The sequence below is a fragment of the Carya illinoinensis genome, chromosome 16, assembly GCF_018687715.1.
Source record: "Carya illinoinensis cultivar Pawnee chromosome 16, C.illinoinensisPawnee_v1, whole genome shotgun sequence".
NCBI classification, from domain to species: Eukaryota; Viridiplantae; Streptophyta; class Magnoliopsida; order Fagales; family Juglandaceae; genus Carya; species Carya illinoinensis.
The window spans coordinates 27,520,399-27,537,810 of record NC_056767.1 but is presented as its reverse complement, the minus strand read 5'-3'; the positions used below and the strand labels follow the sequence as shown (position 1 = coordinate 27,537,810).

The following is a 17,412-nucleotide window of genomic DNA, read 5'->3' as shown; positions in this document are numbered from 1 at the left end:
AAAAATTTAAAATTAAAAAATATTTTTGTGTTTAAGAAAACAATTTCTAAAAAAATAGAGTAATGTTAACAATGTAAGTCTCGCATATTTTTTTTTTAAATAAAGTGAGAATTTATAATAAAAAAATAATTTTTTTATATAAATCCTAAATTTATTTATATTTTTTTAAAGAGTGTGCGGAGCTTGTACATTTTGGAACTATGAAGTTGCAAATTTTATTTCTGTTTTAAATTAAAATAATTTTTATTAAACGATACTACTTTTATAAATTGTGTTATATAAGACTATGTTTGGTAAGTGAACTATTTCAATACTATTTACTAACAATACATTATTATTCATAAATAATTTACTATTTTTTCATTATTATTCATTATTTTTTTATAAAAAATTATATTCATCATTCTCATATCACACACCACATATAATTTTAATTTTTTAATTTTTTCTCTTACTAAATATATAGTATATGAATGATGAGTAAAAAAATTCAATTAATTTAAGAAGAAAAATAAATAAATAAAAGTAAATATAGTGTGTGATGTGTGAGAATGATGAGTAATAAAACTCTTTTTTTTACTATTCATAAATTATCTAAAACCATATTAGCATTCAAACAAGCCGGCTTGGTTTAAAATTTAGAATTGATCAGTTTAAGTTAATTTTAAGTTAAGTCTAACATTCAAATACCTAATTTTTAAATTACCAAACTCATCTCATCTTAAAATTACTTTTCACGTAAGATTCACAATATTTTTTAACTCAATATATCATCTTAAGTGTCTTATAAAACTTATTCAATAATCTTAATTGATTTGATGATAAAAAAAATATGTAATAAATAATTATTTAATAAGAATAAATGTATATAAAATATAAAAAAATTATAAAAAATTCAACTGAGCTTGATAACTGCCAAGTGTCTCTTATTTAAATAGAATCGTACACGTATATATACTTTTTATTCTCCACGTCATCCAAGTGACTTAACGCGTCAAAAATATAGATTTGGTAAATTACTTTTTGGGGGAATCACATTGGACAAAAAATAAAAAAATATCAGAGGTTGATGACGACTTTTTCGGGGGACGAACTGTAATCCGACACCCAAAACCGCCAACGCAACCTCCCGCTCTTCTACCAGAAACAGTTACAGACAGAAAAGAGTAAAGAAAAGTGTGAATAAAAAATAAAATTAAACGAAAAAGCTTGAAGAGAACAGGTGGAAAGTGAGAGAGAGGGAGAGGAAAATGCCGAACCCTGAAGCGGAGCGCCATCGGGGAAGAGCTACAGTACCGGTCAGAGCTAAAATTCCCTTGAGGCGGTTGCTGCGAGTGGCTTCGGTGGCGTGTGGGATTCAGTTCGGTTGGGCGTTGCAGCTATCTTTGCTTACTCCCTACGTGCAGGAGCTGGGGATCCCTCACGCCTGGGCCAGCGTAATATGGCTCTGCGGCCCGCTCTCTGGCCTCTTTGTCCAGCCCCTGGTCGGCCTCATGAGTGACCGCTGCACCAGCCGCTTTGGTCGCCGCAGACCCTTCATCCTCGCCGGAGCAATATCGATCGCCTTCGCCGTCCTCATAATCGGACACTCGGCAGACATCGGCTGGTTGCTCGGCGACCGAGGCGACGTCAGGCCCAGAGCCGTGGGTGTTTTCGTATTCGGATTTTGGATTCTGGATGTGGCCAATAATATGACTCAGGGTCCTTGTAGAGCTCTGCTCGCCGATCTTACCGGTAAATCACTATGGATTTTGTTTCGTATTATCTATCCATTTAATTTAATCGTTGCAAACATGCAACTGAGTCTTCAGTGGCAAATCAATAACTGCGCCCTTCAAAGCTCTGCTTGATCGAAGATTTTCCAGAGTTCTTTGTCGGATGCTACTTTATCAGTGCTCCTTGGAACTGATGTGTGCCGAACAAAAAGAAATTATTAAAAAAATAGAAATAAGTTGCTCGATGGATATATAAAAATACTAATTTTGCTCTTTAATTTGTTGGTTCCATATAGTTACAAGCTTACAGTGGACTTGTTAGGCATCATATGGTGGATTTGGATGCTTATTAATTATTGATACATCATACATATCTCTCTTAGAACGATATGGATTAGGATTTATCACTTAATGGATCTCTTTTACGGAAATCGAAGTACCAAAATCTTCTCGGACTAGACTTTGATTGCTTTAATATATCCGCAAGGTGGTAGAAACTCTCAGAATGTTTCCAATTGCTTGTTGTCGACTGAAGATGGTAAACATTTATCAAAGAGAGAAAAGAAAATAAAAGAAAAGAAAAGGAAAGGAGAATTTTTCGCCTGTTTATGTTGAGCATGTAAATAAAATTGATTTGTATTTCTTCTGTCAAAGTTGTATCTGATTGTATTGGAACACCACATAGTGTAATGGTTGTGGATGGTTACAGTTATACTCAGGTTGACGGTTGATTTCTGCAGCACATTCAGATCACATGTTTCTTGTGAGACATTTTTCTTACAATCTACCTGGCAGACAGTAGAATACCACTATTAATGGTGCATCCATATGGTTTATTCTTTCAGAAACACCACTTAGCAGTTACACATACAAAATGTATGAAAAAGATTAAGAGCATTAAAAGATAAAAAACTTTTACAAAGAAACAACAAATTGACATTTGTCTTGTGCTAAATGTCTGTCATGCTAGGAAAGGATCATCGAAGGACTCGAGTGGCGAATGCATATTTCTCTCTGTTTATGGCTGTTGGTAATGTTCTTGGCTTTGCCACTGGAGCATACAGTGGATGGTACAAAATTTTTACATTTACTTTCACCTCTGCATGCGATGTTAATTGTGCAAATCTCAAGTCTGCTTTTTTAATCGACATTGCCTGCATTGCAATTACCACGTACATAAGCATAGCAGCTGCTCAGGAAGTGCCTCTAGGTCCAAGTGACAGATCCACACCATTTCTTGAAGATGCACCAGGAACTTCGAGTCATACTCAAGAAGCTTTTCTCTGGGAACTGTTCGGGACTATTAGATATTTTTCGGGGCCTATATGGGTAATTTTGCTTGTTACTGCTTTGACCTGGATTGGGTGGTTTCCATTTCTTCTTTTTGATACTGATTGGATGGGCCGAGAGATCTATGGTGGCAAGCCTAATGAGGGGCAGAATTATAGTACTGGAGTTAGAATGGGTGCGCTTGGTCTGATGTTGAATTCAGTTGTTCTAGGAATAACGTCGGTGCTCATGGAGAAGCTGTCCAGGAAGTGGGGTGCTGGTTTTGTATGGGGGATTTCAAATATCCTCATGGCTCTCTGCTTTCTTGCAATACTAATACTTACCTTTGTGGCAAATAGTCATCACTCTGAAGGCCATGCTTTGCCTCCTAATGGCATTGTAATTGCTGCACTTCTGATTTTTGCAATTCTTGGTGTTCCCTTGGCGGTATGTCATGCAGTTCTCTCCACTAAAAGGAATACAGTTTTTCCTATTTATTTCCTAGCCATTCATACTCGAGACTTCTTTTATATATATATATATATAAACAGAAGAAAACTTTCACTGGCTCCCTTTAATTTTTTTTTTTTTTGTTTTTTGCGTTTTTAAATCCTTTGGATCCCTACACAATCTGGAAAAACCCAGGTTAAAAAACCAAAAAAATGCGAAGGAAAATGATCAACTTACAACTCCTTTGCAACTGTTTTACAACTCTATATGAAATGGATGGTAGTTTTGTAAAACTATTATTTATTTTTATTGAAGTGGCATGGTTGGGTTGATTGATTGTAAAATGAGTTGTAAAATAATTGTAAAAAAGTTGTTGATGTACCATTACTCTTTTCTAAAAACCCAAAAGCCACAAAAAAAAAAAAAAAAAAACTGAGGCTTCTTTATGGTTTTGTATATTTTAATGTTAATTTATAACGTGGTTACAGCCAAAAATAAAAAAAAAGTACATTGGGTTAAGTCCATGGAAGGCTACTATCTTGAACTATTGACCATGATTTAAGATTTTAGAATGTTTGTATATTTTCCTTGCCTTTTGTTGACCAAACACGAAGTTGTGGTTCAGTATAGTAATTTTTGGTTCCATATTAGTAAAAAGTTATTCATAAAAAAAAAATATTAGTAAAAAGTTCATATATTTGAAACTTTCAAAACCTATGTTATTTTATGCACATAATTGTTTTTTTAGGTTTAATTTATCAAGTCCAGCAAGTTTTGTTTTGTTTGAAAAAATAATAAATAAATCTTCAATAATCTGTTTTGTTGCCTTTGTGTTTATTGCGGGCATTAACCCCCTCCCCCCAACAAAGAGAAAAAGGAAAGATCTTGGCTTTGCCATTCCTATGCATGCAGGCCTTAATCACCAGTTCGTTATGCTCTCCAGCTAAAACATGACCATTAGGTTATATATGATATCTCCAGTGTATCCTAGTGTGGGAAAATCAAAAAATTTTCAGGACAGCCTCAAGAGTGAAATTGTGTGTTTTCTTTTTTTTTTTTTTTTTTTTTTTTTTTTTTTTTTCTGTATAGGTAAGTTGAGATTTTATTGATAAGAGAGAGAGTGTTACACCCATACACGCAAAGTATACATGAATCCTCTTAACAAACAAAAGGAACAAGTGCTAGAAATCCTGAAAATTAGAAATAGAAAGAGCAGCATCATGGTAAGCCGTTATCCAATGATACAAGGTGTCAAGAAAGAATGACTTCAACTCTTGACACAGTTTTTTCACATCCTCAAAAGCACACTGATTTCTTTCTCTTCATAGACACCATTATACACACGATGGGATTGATTGGGATCATCATGCACACGCTGGTTTCTTTATCTTTTGCCCATATGGTCATATGTTAGAACTGCCTCATAAATAGTTAATTTAAGAATTATGAATTAGATAAGATCTCAGTCTGTGCATTGATTGTTAGAATATTTATTGCAGATTACTTACAGTGTTCCATATGCATTGATATCCACACGCATTGAGTCCTTGGGACTAGGCCAAGGTGAGTTTTTCTTGAGGTTATACTAAAATTTCATGAAATGCTTGGTGCTGGGCTGCTTATCTATATGGTTGGTTCTTGCAGGATTATCCATGGGTGTCCTGAATCTGGCACTAGTGATCCCTCAGGTATGGATGCTGTTACTTCTCTTTTTTCTATGTGTTTATCTGGTACTACTTGTTAAATAAATAATCTACTTGTATCTACATCATAGTGGCCCTGTCAAAGCAGCATGATCTGATGGCAACTCAATTATGTTTGTAGTTACGTAGATAACAAAAGAAAGTTGTTCCTTTCCTCTTATTGTCTCACGTGTATAAAACACAAAATTGTTTTTTTCATTTTTCAGATCATTACTTGTTGTATAAATGAGAAAACTGATGCAATTTGATAATGTGGAGGCTTGTTTTTCCGTTTATTTACTAACTTATGAATCAAGTTCTAGGTTGGGCCATTTATTAATACAATTTTTTTGAGCTCACTAATTTCAGTCCATCTTTTCAGTGTTCTGGTCTTTAATTCATACATTATGGTAAAAAGAAAACTTGGAAACGGATGAATTTTAGATTTGGGGTTAATTACATCTTTTCCCTTGAAAATAAAACCAATTTATCACTTTCTTCCATAAATGATGACCCAGGTCAATGCAGCCACCATTTTGAAGTTTCGGTTTTAATTTCCCCCTATAAAAGCATATTACTTAGAATCACCCCCCTTCACCATGCAAAAAGAAGAAAGAAAAGAAAACTGACAGGCTGGATTCATCAGAGACTGTAGATGCTAATATTTATAACTTAGAACTTACGGCAGTCATTCGTGGTGGCCTGGTGGTCATGCATCTGGAGCAGAGGGTTATGAAAAGTGTGAGTTTTTTGGTGGCTTAGGTAGCTTTATTGGGATCTTATAATGGAATGTGTTCCAGGATTGGTGGAGCATTTTAGTGGCTGTGTGGAGGTTTTGAAGTTTGGTTTCTCGTACATGATGCACGCACATTTTGCTTTTATACATATGATTAATGATAGACACAGGCCTAAGTTGTGCAAGCCCCACACATGCCCTTAGATAAAAAAAGGGACCCATATGAAAAAAAACTGTGTTATTTGAAATAATTTCTCTGAACATTCATTTCCTAAAATATTTATATCATTTTTGGCTTCTTATATATGTGTGTGTTCCATTTTTTAATGTTCAATTTTCTAACATATTGTCTCGCTTTCCTGCACGTACAAATGAGTTTCAGATGATAATATGCATGCTAATAGAACTCTGGTATTTGTTTTTTTTTTTAGTTTCTAGTTGAAAATACTAGCTGCAGTCACCAAATATATTGTCTCCAGAAAACAGCTTTCATTTACTATGAAGTTGAATATGTGAATGCCAGAGTAGTTTAACTATGAGGAGTTTTTGGGAGAAGCAGGCCTGGACTAGTTTTTATAGTACTTTCCATGCGGAACAAGCATCATTTCATAAAACACTAGCGGAAAACTCCTTGCCGACGGCCTGTGCACCCCTGGGATTAGTTGGGATGCTGTTCATGGACACCCGGTGCCAATTAAAAAAAAAAAGTCATAAAAACTTGCAGATATTGGTTCTTGTTTATTTTCATTTAATCAGACACCCCTTTTATTGCAAAGGCAACGCTGTCCTTTCTGAAGCCTGATCTGTTTCACATCCAATGAAGAACCTCACATATATTGAGAGCTTCCGTAGTTATCAGGGGAATGCTCTCCATTAAAGTCTGAAGGCAGAGTCCACACATATTTTGACACTCTAATTTTGCCTTCAAAATTGCCCCATGGTGAGACACTGGGATAGTAACATCTATAATTATGAGAAAATTCATGTGGCTAATCACCCTATCTGGTTATGTGGTTTGATCTCTTATTTAACTGTTGTTTATCCCTGCTGCGTACTCTTAATCTATATCCTGGTCTATGAGGGAAATAAAAATGTGGCAAAATGCCTCTGGCAGCCTTTTCCTTTAGTCATTTAAGTTGTTGAATCTTTTATGTGGTGAGAGCAGGTGGTGGTATCCCTGGGAGCTGGACCATGGGATCAGCTATTTGGTGGTGGGAATTCTCCGGCCTTCGCCGTGGCAGGACTTGCAGCATTTGCTAGTGGACTTATAGCCATCTTAGCTATTCCACGATCTGGTCCTCAGAAGCCCAGAGGCTTCACATGAGGTATCATGTTGTACCCTCCTTTTTCCCCAACTTATTTATCAAGCCAACTGGTACCCAGAATTGGTAAATAGCCATTGTTACTTCTCCTCCTATTAAAAATACAAATAATAGCCATTGATTTAATCTTTTTTTAAGATATTCAAATAACTGAATGGCTTGTTGACATGTTAATTAAGAGTTGACTATAATTCGAGTTTCAGTGATCTTTGTTTTTAGGAAAGGATTGGAGGCTTGTGAACCGTTTGTCGTTTATAGCTTAATGAGAACCCATGACTGAATCATGAATTTTGTTTATAATGGTGAGGTCTAGGCTGGCGGCATGGGTCCCCATTTACAATGGGCATCGGTGGACATTCTACATACATAATTAACGATGGAAAACAAGTCATTTTTTGAAGCAGTAGTTTTTCATACATGCTTGAAAGCTCTCCCCAAATGCATGCTGTGCGAGACAAATTTATCTACATTCAGTGGAGAATTTCTTGAACAAAAATCAATCCCACCTTGGAGAAATGTTGCTTTCTGGCTAATTGCCATGTAAAAGTAGGCGATTTCGGCCACAGCTCTGGATTCCAAAATTACTCTGTACACTAATTCATTACCAACCAAGATAAGTTGCCCCTTAATTGGGAATTATTCCTCATGAAAAATGATTTTTCTTTCTTTCAGGGAAAGGGTGATTATGCTTTTGTGGTTCAGTGACGTTCTTTTGGAATCTCATGCATTCTGTGCATGAATTTGTTGTATGGATATGGTGAAGTGTGCTTGGTGGCCAACAATGAATATATGAATTATGCTCCGATTGAAACCTGTATGGACATATAGGCTTTTATGCTCTGATTTTTGTTTCTTTTTTCAGTGGAAAGCTGGTGTGATTTTTCTACGGCAGGTTTCCTTCAAGATTGTTCTTTTTTATTTTTTTTTGATGCATCTGACCCTTGGAATAAATTCTTGAGTTTATTGCCCTTTATCAGTTATCAATTTGTTTTGTGCTTTGAATGCCCCCATTAATGCTTGCTACGAATGCCTGTGACGCATTTGAAAACACGACTCACTTGAGTTCCACTTGTTCAGATGTGACTTTAAAAATATAGAATGCTGTTCTCTTGGGTACCTTTTAAAGTTCATGTCTGACTAAAGATTTTGAACCAAGACATGGCAAACGTGTTATAAGCAATTCTAATGCCAAATTAGCATATCGGCCATCATTGTTCTTCTTTCTTTTCTCTAGAAAAGGAGAAAGAGGATAACCAAAAGTTGGTATTCTTTTAATCTGTCATGATCCTAGTAGCATCTTTATACCATTCGAGTATCGGGTGTTGATGTCATGTTTTGTCATAAACATGACAAATGATCTTCATTAATTGAAATCCTTATAACTCACATAACAATTCTAGTTTCTAATATCTTTTTAATGAAAAATGTTTTGTCTATACAAAATTTTTCTAAAATATAGATATGACTTAATATAATACGTTAGATTATAAATTAATTTTTATTGTAAAATAAACATAATATATCATGGCAAACCATATACGTGTGCAAGTTTTTTATTTTATTTTTTTATTTTTTTTTAAGATTTATGTGTAGATCTAACATTTATGTCAATGATATGTCCCTTTGTGGACATCCAATAAAATTGGAACAATACAGAGAAGATTAGCATGACCCTGTGCAAGGATGACACGCACAAATCGAAATGTCAACAATATTCTAGAACAGTGTATATGCATGCTTTGATGCTCGAAAGTAGAAACCTTTATGCATGCAAAGATATCATGTATGTGTACAGAGGACTCACTATTGTGTTATGCTTGCCGTGCGAAGATGAAGCATAAACTTAGCACAATATGCGGCTTCTAGTAATGTGGCTTAGCATCTTAATGTGTGTGGGATGGAGAGCATCTTAGGGCTTTAAGATTAAGCATCGACCTTTATCGGGAAAAGGGAGGGGAGGGGGGGAAGAGGAGTCTTGATGAGAGGGATGGAATCTGTGGAATTTGTTCGAGTTTCAAGGGGAAGTATAATCTTTATATTACAGGAAATTCTAGCAGCTCCTGTCACTGTTGCAAAATCCTTTTCCCCAAACTTGCATTGGTATTGTGTTTTTTCGGACAGTTCCGATGCCAAAATGATCTCTGAGCTCCACTAACAACTTGGTGTAATAATAATAGTATTATGTGTATATTTTTTCCTGAATGACGTTGGTACAAGTGAATGGCATCCCCACGTGAACAGAACTTCGTCAATTTCTGGGTTGCTACTACACTCTCTGGTGGGATCTACCAATTTGGTCCTCCCCCCATCTCCAAACTGAAATCTTTCATTTTCCTTCCCCCACCAAATCAATTGGCGTTTTAGTCACTTTTCAATCTGCTAGGAATTTTCCTCTTGAGTAATGGGAATTGGGCTACTCCCCGAAAATGCTCGTTCCTTTGTTGGGGTTAAAAATCTTACTTGCTCGAGTTTAACGTGACAATAGTTGGTAGTTTTTTTTTTTTTCCCTTTTTAATTAATTGTCCTTTGGATATTGGGGCTATCTTGCTTGACACATAGCTTTCATTTACAGAAACTTGATGATCTAGAGACACATAAAGTCTGACATTGTGGAGGGGTATGAAACCCGCGGGTGGGGAGGAAGTAAATTCTTTATAAAATGAAACAAAAGGAGGTACGGACTCTTTGAAGTTGCTCAAGAGTGAGAGAAAGGAAAGGAAGAGAGGGCAGGGGGAGTGGGCAGGCTTTTTTGTTGTCACACAGACAGACACAGCCAAAGCTCTCTCCCAAAGAGAGACAGACAGAGTCTCAGCTCTGTTGTGAGTGAGAAAGGGAATATAAAAAATTAATAAATGGTTGTAATTGGCTTACGTAAATTGTCTGTCTCTGAGTGTGTCGTGTTCCCTTTCTCCCATCTGCCTCTTCTTCTACTTACATCCATCTCCTGTCATCTCGCATTACCACACTAGTGGCCCAATTCATGAAGATAAACTTCTTTTTTTAAAATAAACAATAACACAAATGTATGAAAAGTTGCAGGAAAAGATCTAAAAACTAGATTCTGCACTTTAGGTTCCAACCCTCCTCAAACCCCACCTGTTTTACTTCCTTTCCTCGGCTTAAGCTCAAAGTCATTCTCAAAAACCAGACAGCTTAAGCCCACCTTAAGCACAAACCAAGGCATGGTTAAATCGGCTGGCTCGAGTTTAAATCAAAAACCAGCTTTTCCCCCATTACCTGGGCGAATCAAAAGTGTTTATGAGGAACATCAAAAGAGCAAGCAGAAACTGAAAAGTTTTTGGTTTTTTTTTTTTTTTTTTTTTCTTTTGAATGATTTTTCTATGTGGTTAGGATCTTAGCAGATCTCTGTTATCTTTGAAAAGTGGTGATACATCTCCAGGTAACAAATATTATATTTGCCACCTCCATTAATAACATCCTCGAGTACCCTTCTCCACGGTGCTTTTCACTCATTTGTCCAAGACACGTAAAACAAAAGAAGCTTAAACAGATGGGGCCAGGAAACAGAAACTTGCACTAAAACTTGTCACCTAAAACTGAGCAAAGTACGTAATTTGAGCTATGTTTTTGGGGAGTGTTGAAATGGTTCCCGGACAGAAAAAGAGTCATTCTCGATCGGAGTGGTTTATTTTCTCACATGGGATGATCATGCTCATGTATGCTTAGCTCAGAACATGATCAAAATATTAGCAGCCAGCCATTGTCTTCAAAGGAAATATATGCTTATATTGATGCCCTGCCCTTGTCAATTCACAAGTAGGGGAAGAAAGCGAAGTGCTCTTCGATCCCTTCCACTTGAAGTCCCATGATAAACTTTATTTTTTCAAAGAGATCAGAACCCAAAGATAGGGTTTGAAAAGATTATCCACTTGACCTAAAACTAAAAGGTTTCATAAAGAAGAAAAAAATAAAAAATAAAAAATAAAAAGTACAAAACCAATCTCAATGAAATGCTATAAAGGACTGGCCTGATTATCATTTAAATAAATCTAAGTAAAATACCTGATTTAGAAATAGAAAACTAATATCACTACAAATAAAGTATTATTTTCATAATTCTAGAATTAAGAATAAGATCAGAGCTCCCAGTGTTATTACTTTGTCTTTAACCTAAATTGCTTTCAATATGATTGAATATGAGAGAGAGAGAGAGAGAGAGAGAGAGAGAGAGAGAGAGAGAGTCCCCCCCTCTTCTGTTTAATTACCCTTTATGCAGAAGCTTGCTTTATCAGCATTCTCTTTGCTAAATTGACACGTTCCTCTTGAACCAACATTAGGGCCTAATCCCTACATGTATATAAACCCTATCTTCCATTCAATCCGTTCCCATCTTCAAAGCGCCCCAGCCTCTCTCCAACAAAACAAAATAACTGCCCGCTAGCACAAACAAAGCAACACAAAAGCCTTGTTATTTTTCCAACCTCATTAACATCTGATCGCTTCTAACTTTCTTTTCCCAGAAGGCTTGCTATTTGTAACCCAAATCCATCTTCTCCCATGAAAACCCATACCATAAATCTCAACAAATCCGCGGATCTTCAGCTTGATGATGAAGAACTTCATAGGTGGCCAACTTCTTCTGAGGTAAAAACGAAAAAAAGGATATATCCATGCACACGGCCTACAATTTTCACGAGCACACACACACACACACACACATATATATTTATAGATATATAAACAAACATGCATATATATAAGTAGACACTTAAGAACAATTATGAAAAAGATATATGTATGTCAAAAAACACTCATTTTGTCGAGCACTTTTGTTTGCATTCAGGCCTTGGCAGAAATCAAAGCCATAGGGAAGATCTCAGGCCCAACAACCATCACCGGTCTACTTCTATATTCAAGAGCCATGATCTCCATGCTTTTTCTGGGGTATCTTGGAGAGCTTGAGCTCGCCGGAGGATCTCTCTCTATCGGCTTCGCCAACATCACCGGCTACTCTGTGATCTCCGGTTTGGCCATGGGAATGGAACCCATCTGTGGACAAGCTTATGGTGCCAAACAATGGAAGCTTCTTGGATTAACTGTGCAAAGGACAGTCCTTCTCCTTCTCTCGACCTCCGTTCCCATCTCTTTCATGTGGCTAAACATGAAAACAATCCTCTTGTGGTGTGGCCAAGACGAAGAAATATCATCCGTTGCCCATACTTTCATTCTCTTCTCCATTCCAGACCTCTTTTTCCTTTCGCTTCTTCACCCTCTTCGAATCTATCTGAGAACCCAAAGCATCACATTACCTTTAACTTACTGTTCAGCCATCTCTGTTCTCCTTCACGTTCCAATAAATTTCCTTCTCGTCTTCCATTTCAAGATGGGTATTGCTGGGGTTGCTATAGCAATGGTCTGGACTAATCTCAATCTCTTCCTCTTGCTTTCTTCGTTCGTTTATTTCTCCGGCGTGTATAGAGACTCGTGGGTGTCTCCAAGCATGGATTGCCTCCGGGGCTGGTCCTCTTTGCTCGCGCTGGCGATTCCAACTTGCATCTCCGTTTGCCTTGAATGGTGGTGGTACGAGTTCATGATAATGCTGTGTGGACTTCTAGCCAATCCGAAAGCAACCATTGCATCCATGGGAATCCTAATCCAAACTACTTCTCTTGTCTACGTCTTTCCTTCATCTCTCAGTCTTGGAGTTTCTACAAGAGTTGGGAACGAACTAGGTGCAAAACGCCCAGCAAAAGCCCGAATTTCCATGATTGTCTCTCTGGTTTGTGCAGTCGGTTTAGGCATTGCAGCCATGTTGTTCACAACCTTAATGAGGCATCAATGGGGTCGGTTCTTCACAAGCGATGCTGAAATCCTAGAGCTCACTTCTATCGCATTGCCACTCGCGGGGCTATGCGAGCTTGGTAACTGCCCACAAACCACTGGCTGTGGAGTTTTGAGAGGCAGCGCAAGGCCAACCATTGGAGCGAACATCAATCTGGGGTCATTTTATGCAGTAGGAATGCCTGTGGCAATCTTCTTGGGATTTGTAGCCAAAATGGGGTTTCCGGGTCTCTGGTTTGGTTTGCTTGCAGCGCAGGCCTCCTGCGCCCTGCTCATGCTGCATGTCCTCCGCAAAACAGATTGGGTGGTTCAGGTAGAAAGAGCAAGAGAACTCACACAAACTTGTGCCATGTCTTCAGCTTCTTCTTTGCCAATATCATCAGCAACAGTACCGGAATCTAACAGTCCTAAGAAATCAAAGATCGAAGCTGCTAATCTTGAAGAGATATTATGGGTTAATGGTGATGAGCTTGGGAAGTCAACCTCACTTGAAACAGACCCTCTCATCATATCTACTACTACTACACATGCAGTACTGCATTGACGAGATTTTTGTCTCCCCATTTTTACCCCCACACCGCCTATTGAGGAGCTGACATGAAAAACACTAATTATTAGAGTTCCAATGCCTCTTGTACTTAAGATTGGAACTCTTTCTTTAATTTGATTTTCTTTTCCAAAGTTGTTGTGGTTCTTAATAAATTAATATTAATGCAGAATAGACTCAAAATACTTTTATCAGTTCTCCATATTCTGTCATTGTGATTGTCGAGAGAGAGAGAGAGAGAAGAAGCCAGGCTAAGCTGTCGGTTGTTTTTGAGGCGTGGGAAAAAGAATCTCTGCCTGCCTTTCCTGTCGTTTCTTTCCAAATTAGGCAAGCATCTTGACTGCTAAAAAGGGAAAAACAGCATAATCCTCTGCAAACTTTCAGCTAAAACCACAAATATATCTTTAAACTAGCTAGCCTCTTGTTGCCATTATGCATCAAATAGTCGTACAAGATAATACAAGTTTTAATAACTGTGTTAAAGAAAAGAGCAAAGACAATTAGATTCTCATGGAGTTGGCTCGATCTGGAATTTTTTCATGCATGTACACGTAGGGCTATTTCTGCAATGAAATTCAGCAGTAAAGATGGATATATAATTATTGATACAGGTACTAGCTACTATAAAGATAGTGAAGAAGGAATTGATGCTCATGAGTGGGATTTGGAGGAGCACCTGCTTTGAACTGAAGAAACAAATAATGCTATTATTACCTGTGTCAGATGACAAAAAGAAAAATGATAGTTACAGTAGTGAGTACGCAAGCGTCTTGAAATCATTTTGAAAAGATGAATAAATACAGAACCTACGTGAAAGGAAAATTAATTTTAATAATAGATTTCACTCATTTTCAAAATGACTGCATGATATTTGCACACTCTATAATTGTACGTAACATTACTTCAACAAAAAACACATACAACACATATAGCCCTGATGATCTGTGTTAATTAGCAGTTCGATCCCCACCCCCACGCCCCACCAGCACCACCTCACAAATTAATCCACATTAATATAACACCAGAAAATAAATATCTGATACATACATATATACTATTGAAAAAAAGCATGCATATATATTCGTATACAGCATGCATGTTCACCATAGATGATAACAAGAATACATGGAGGGGTCCATCTCATTTACTGAAGTACTGAGTGGTACACGCATGACCATCTTCTGCTTTAATTAAGACATATATATCGCCTCAACTTTCCTCAATAATATGGTTTCCTCAGTTTATACACATAGTATCAACTTCTTTGTATATCCTACTATTATCACATTACATAATATAACCGTGCATTTTCAGCAAAGAATTCTGATCTCTATATAAGTGGGTGCATCATACTGCTTACATGAATTATGATTCCTAGACTTTGTACAATTAGTGGGAATAAATATTACTTGGCCATCTGAAGCTTACCACTCAGATGACCTTCTTCATGTGGCGCGCACTATCATATGGTGCCATGTGCTTTATTAAGAAAAAATAAATAAAAAATACAAACACAAAAGTGGTAAAGAGATCGAATCTAAGATTTCAACCTTCATCTTTTTGTATTTTTGGACAAACGCCCAATATTTGTTCTAAACTATGTGATACTACTTAAGAGAGTCATCTTAGCAGTAAGCTTCAGATCATGGCCCAATATATAACGGTATATATATATACACACATACTGAAATACATTTTGCATCCTTGAATCACCATTATTCTGTAATTAATGTGCACTACCCAAGATCACAATATGCACTCTTAGTTAAGATCATGTAAACGTTAAGATAAATAAAAGATGAACCACTTTGGCACACGAAAGTACACAAAGGCCTTTGTGTGAAATTGTCGGTGGAGAGACTGCAGATAAGCGCAAGGTAAGAGAAAATAAGTGGTGTGGATACTTGAAAAAACAAAGGATTATTTTGTTGACTTTTCAGCTCCCATCCATGAAAAGGACTGTGTGGTTGTATTATATGCTTGATACATGACTTTATTGTATTATATAACCAAATAATGGTACGTGCCATTAATATTTTATAGGCAAAAACTAAAATGACTATTGAAAATTTCCAAAATTTTTGTTTAGAAATTGCAAAAATATTGCTTGCTAATTTACTAGTAATATAATATTTATATAAACTTCCAAATTCATGTAGACATGCATATTTTTTATGGTGAGAGCTAGGCCGGTGACAATGGACCACCCCACAAGGGCGGCAATCGGTCGGATGGACCACCACACGAGGGGGAGGGTGTCCCTCCAGGTAGCCAAGTCTGATCATGTGGTGGCTCAAATCTAGTCACCTTGGAAATGGGTGGCTCGATGTGCTACCATGGCCCTCAATCATCAATTCAATGGAGACTAGGTTAGGGTTCTTCCAAAAAAGATCACACAAGACCAAGCTTTGTTAATTGATTATATAACTAATTTAATTTGTGCCAAACATATATACATGCATGGCAGGTGGGATACGGGTTCCAGAGATGACCCAAATTACACAAGACCAAGCTATATATATTGATATATATATATATGTACATCATCATGCATATAATAAATATGGGTGCATGTACATGCGCACCAAAAAAGATATGGTTGTTTTTTCAGAAATTCTACTCTTATATCATGTAGAATCATTACGTATAAGATTAAATTAATGGATATAAATAGATTTAATTATATTTATTATATATATTTTTAACAAAGACTTATGTCTATGAAAATAATTTTAACTACGACATAACATTATATAATATGATAAAAATACTGTCTCGTCTACATTTATTTATTTTAAAGCTATCTAATAATTAGCGAGCAGTACAATATGTACATCTCTAGCCACATGACTCTATATATATATATATATATATATTGCATGATGGAGGAGTGGTACCCGGCCGGACAGATCAAGTACCTCAGATTGAGGAGGACTTCTGTATCAAAAAGCTGGTCTGGATCACTTTCTTTCAACTTCGAATATAATTGAGGACTCCTGTCTGTATTATTGATGCAACTACAGTAACTCAGCCTAAAAAAAATAATTTTATTATGAAGTTCATGCGTAGACTACACTATTTACGGTATTTAAAAGGTAAGATTTGATATATAAGATTTAAATTTTAAAATTTATCTTTTAAATTAAATTATGTAATATAAACATTTTATTTGTTGTTGTATTTTATATACTGACTTGAAAGTAGATTTTTTTTTTTTTTTTTAAATAAGGATGATGATGAAGATCTTCCTAAAAGTAGGAAGTTATTTGTTTTTGTATTTTGGTTTTTTTTTTTTTTTTTTTTTTTTCTTTTTTTTATCATTGAGGAATAAGTCATATAATTTATTTTAACCTCACTATATATAGAGAGAGGTAATTGATTATATATAATTTATTTTTCTAATACATTATATTTAATTAATTAATTAATGCATGGTATCAAGTCCAATGATCTGCTTTGCATGCATGGATCGGAAATGGGTTTTTCTTTTATATTACATTAATGGACATGACACATTGTATAAGTTGAATATTATACAAGTTTGTGGGTAACAAATAGTAATTGATTTGATTACACTCACAACAAATAAAAATAAAAAATCGTCCAATAATAACTACAACTTGCATATATATAGATATATATATATACTAGTGACGGGACGTTCGCCTAGTGTAAAAATTCTACATATGTTAATTATTTATATATACATATATAGATGCATTACAAGGAGGAAAAAAAATAGCAATATGTATCAAATACTGGTTCACTCGTCTCGTGTGCACGTTAAAATCCCTCTGATGATATCGAAGATCAAGAATCCACTTGGCACTTCGTTTTACAAGATTTGTTGATAAATTATATGGTATACTAGTCTACTTACTATGTCCCA

General features: G+C 36.1%; 2 protein-coding genes and 1 non-coding gene across 5 annotated transcripts; all 3 read left to right on the top strand.

Moving 5' to 3' along the window:
• Positions 1-1,032: 1,032 nt before the first annotated feature.
• LOC122299253 (sucrose transport protein SUC4-like) lies at positions 1,033-8,060 on the top strand. 3 transcript variants are annotated; one of them, XM_043109369.1, is made up of 6 exons: positions 1,034-1,734; positions 2,686-3,431; positions 4,934-4,997; positions 5,079-5,122; positions 7,018-7,177; positions 7,378-8,060. In XM_043109369.1, the coding sequence occupies exons 1-5, from the start codon at positions 1,251-1,253 to the stop codon at positions 7,174-7,176; spliced, it is 1,497 nt and encodes a 498-aa protein (XP_042965303.1). In that variant the 5' UTR covers positions 1,034-1,250; the 3' UTR covers position 7,177; positions 7,378-8,060. The 3 variants fall into 3 exon arrangements, with proteins under 3 accessions (XP_042965305.1, XP_042965303.1, XP_042965304.1); XM_043109370.1 differs by having other exon boundaries at positions 1,035-1,734; positions 7,847-8,060; XM_043109371.1 differs by lacking the exons at positions 7,018-7,177; positions 7,378-8,060 and adding an exon at positions 6,284-7,005 and having other exon boundaries at positions 1,033-1,734.
• Positions 8,061-8,791: 731 nt separating this feature from the next.
• Positions 8,792-8,893, top strand: LOC122299997. The gene has a single exon (XR_006239848.1). It is a non-coding gene; the product is annotated as a U6 spliceosomal RNA (small nuclear RNA).
• A 2,490-nt stretch (positions 8,894-11,383) lies between these two features.
• On the top strand, positions 11,384-13,717 carry LOC122298503 (protein DETOXIFICATION 48-like). The gene is made up of 2 exons (XM_043108276.1): positions 11,384-11,779; positions 11,979-13,717. Exons 1-2 carry the CDS (start codon positions 11,693-11,695, stop codon positions 13,518-13,520), a joined length of 1,629 nt encoding a protein of 542 aa, XP_042964210.1. The 5' UTR covers positions 11,384-11,692; the 3' UTR covers positions 13,521-13,717.
• The last annotated feature ends 3,695 nt before the right edge of the window (positions 13,718-17,412 follow it).

Bases quoted from the DNA above. Each gene is read 5' to 3' on its own strand.
- LOC122299253 (XM_043109369.1), top strand. From the start codon at position 1,251: ATGCCGAACCCTGAAGCGGAGCGCCATCGGGGAAGAGCTACAGTACCG. The intron at 3,432-4,933 runs GTATGTCATGCA...TATTTATTGCAG, and splicing joins TTCTTGGTGTTCCCTTGGCG to ATTACTTACAGTGTTCCATA. The intron at 4,998-5,078 runs GTGAGTTTTTCT...TGGTTCTTGCAG, and splicing joins GTCCTTGGGACTAGGCCAAG to GATTATCCATGGGTGTCCTG.
- LOC122298503 (XM_043108276.1), top strand. From the start codon at position 11,693: ATGAAAACCCATACCATAAATCTCAACAAATCCGCGGATCTTCAGCTT. The intron at 11,780-11,978 runs GTAAAAACGAAA...GTTTGCATTCAG, and splicing joins GGTGGCCAACTTCTTCTGAG to GCCTTGGCAGAAATCAAAGC.